At 48.5% G+C, this 1262-nt stretch overlaps 1 protein-coding gene across 2 annotated transcripts in view; it reads right to left on the bottom strand.

Annotated features, from left to right (window-relative positions):
- Window positions 1-1262, bottom strand: part of LOC107099596 (synaptophysin-like) — a 17312-nt gene that overhangs the window by 6378 nt on the left and 9672 nt on the right. Inside the window, exons 7-8 of one of the 2 annotated variants that reach the window (XM_015397804.1) lie at window positions 815-905; window positions 8-730 (exon numbers count right to left, since the gene is read on the bottom strand). In XM_015397804.1, the coding sequence (XP_015253290.1) occupies window positions 840-905 (66 nt within the window). In that variant the 3' untranslated portion in view covers window positions 8-730; window positions 815-839. The remainder of the gene's footprint in view (window positions 1-7; window positions 731-814; window positions 906-1262) is intronic. The other variant, XM_015397797.1, reaches the window with a different exon arrangement.

The following is a 1262-nucleotide window of genomic DNA, read 5'->3' as shown; positions in this document are numbered from 1 at the left end:
TTTGGACCTTCATTCAGGCATTTGGACCTTCATCCAGACGTTGGACTTTCATTCAGACATTTGGACATTGGACCTTCAGATTGATGCCTGGTCCTTCAGTTGGACATTTATCCAGCGGAAATGTTGTTGCATGAATTGATCGCAATGGCAGGAAGCTATTCGTATCTTGTTTCTATGAAGGGCCAACATGACGGCGTTCAGACTGTGCTCGTTATAAGTCCAGAATGACATCACTTCCTGTGTGGATATTTACATGCTGAAAGATAAACAGCTGGGAGGCGCAGCAGGTGGAGAAGCGGCTCATGGTGTTTTTATTGGTTGGGTTTATTTTGAATCAGATTGTTGAACTCAGTCTGAACAGCATCATGGTCGGCAGCAGAGAATCTGGTTTTAGGGGCGGGGCTTAGGGCAACACCAATCCTGGGGTCCAACAGGGAAGGAGAGGAAAGGATTGAGTCTCTATTATAGATCTGCTGAAGTAGATAGCTATACAACACAAACATACATTCTGTCCACAGAAACAGACCCGAACACAGAGAACTCTGATCAACATTGGTTCTACTCAGCACGGCTTCTTCATGCTGCGGGTTTCTCATTTAGACACACGGATTCACTGCAGTAAACATCATCCCATAAACCCCGCCCAGGAACGGCGCTGCTGCAGGCAGACGGGAGTGTTGCACTGTGGGTAGGTTGCAGGCGACCCACTGCTGGTTCACTCCGCCGCTTCCTGTGAAGGAAAGCCAACATCAGATGATCCTCAGCAAACCCTGAGGCTCTCCTCAGCTTCAGTCGGTTTCATATCAAGCATCACCTGCACTCACCTGCGTCCTGTCGCCTCACATCTGATTGGAGAAGGAGGTGGGCGCCCCCTGCTGGCCCATGCCTTGACCATAGTCTGCCTCCTGGAGACAGAAACAGCAGAGTGAGCCTCAGCTGAAGGTCTCCATCGGACCCGATGAAGAGTAAACATCCATGATGCTGTTCTACCAAACCACAGAGGTTCTCTTTTAGACTTTGAAGACCTCATCTCTATGTCCTAGAACCAGAAACCTTTGGCTTGTTTCCTTAAAAAGTTCTCACCTTTTTATAGAGGAATAAATTTATCCTGATTGTAAATGAGTCTAAAAGTAGCTTCAGGCATAAAACGGAAGATGAGCCAACATCAGGGACCATCAGAGACCATCAGGGATCATCAGGGACCATCAAGGACAATCAGGGGCCATCGGAGACCATCAGGGGCCATCGGAGACCATCAGGGG

Source organism: Cyprinodon variegatus, unplaced genomic scaffold (genome assembly GCF_000732505.1).
Source record: "Cyprinodon variegatus isolate N-32 unplaced genomic scaffold, C_variegatus-1.0 Scaffold28, whole genome shotgun sequence".
Lineage (NCBI taxonomy): Eukaryota > Metazoa > Chordata > Actinopteri > Cyprinodontiformes > Cyprinodontidae > Cyprinodon > Cyprinodon variegatus.
The sequence above is the reverse complement of the archived record's forward strand: the minus strand, read 5'-3'. Positions and strand labels throughout refer to the sequence as shown.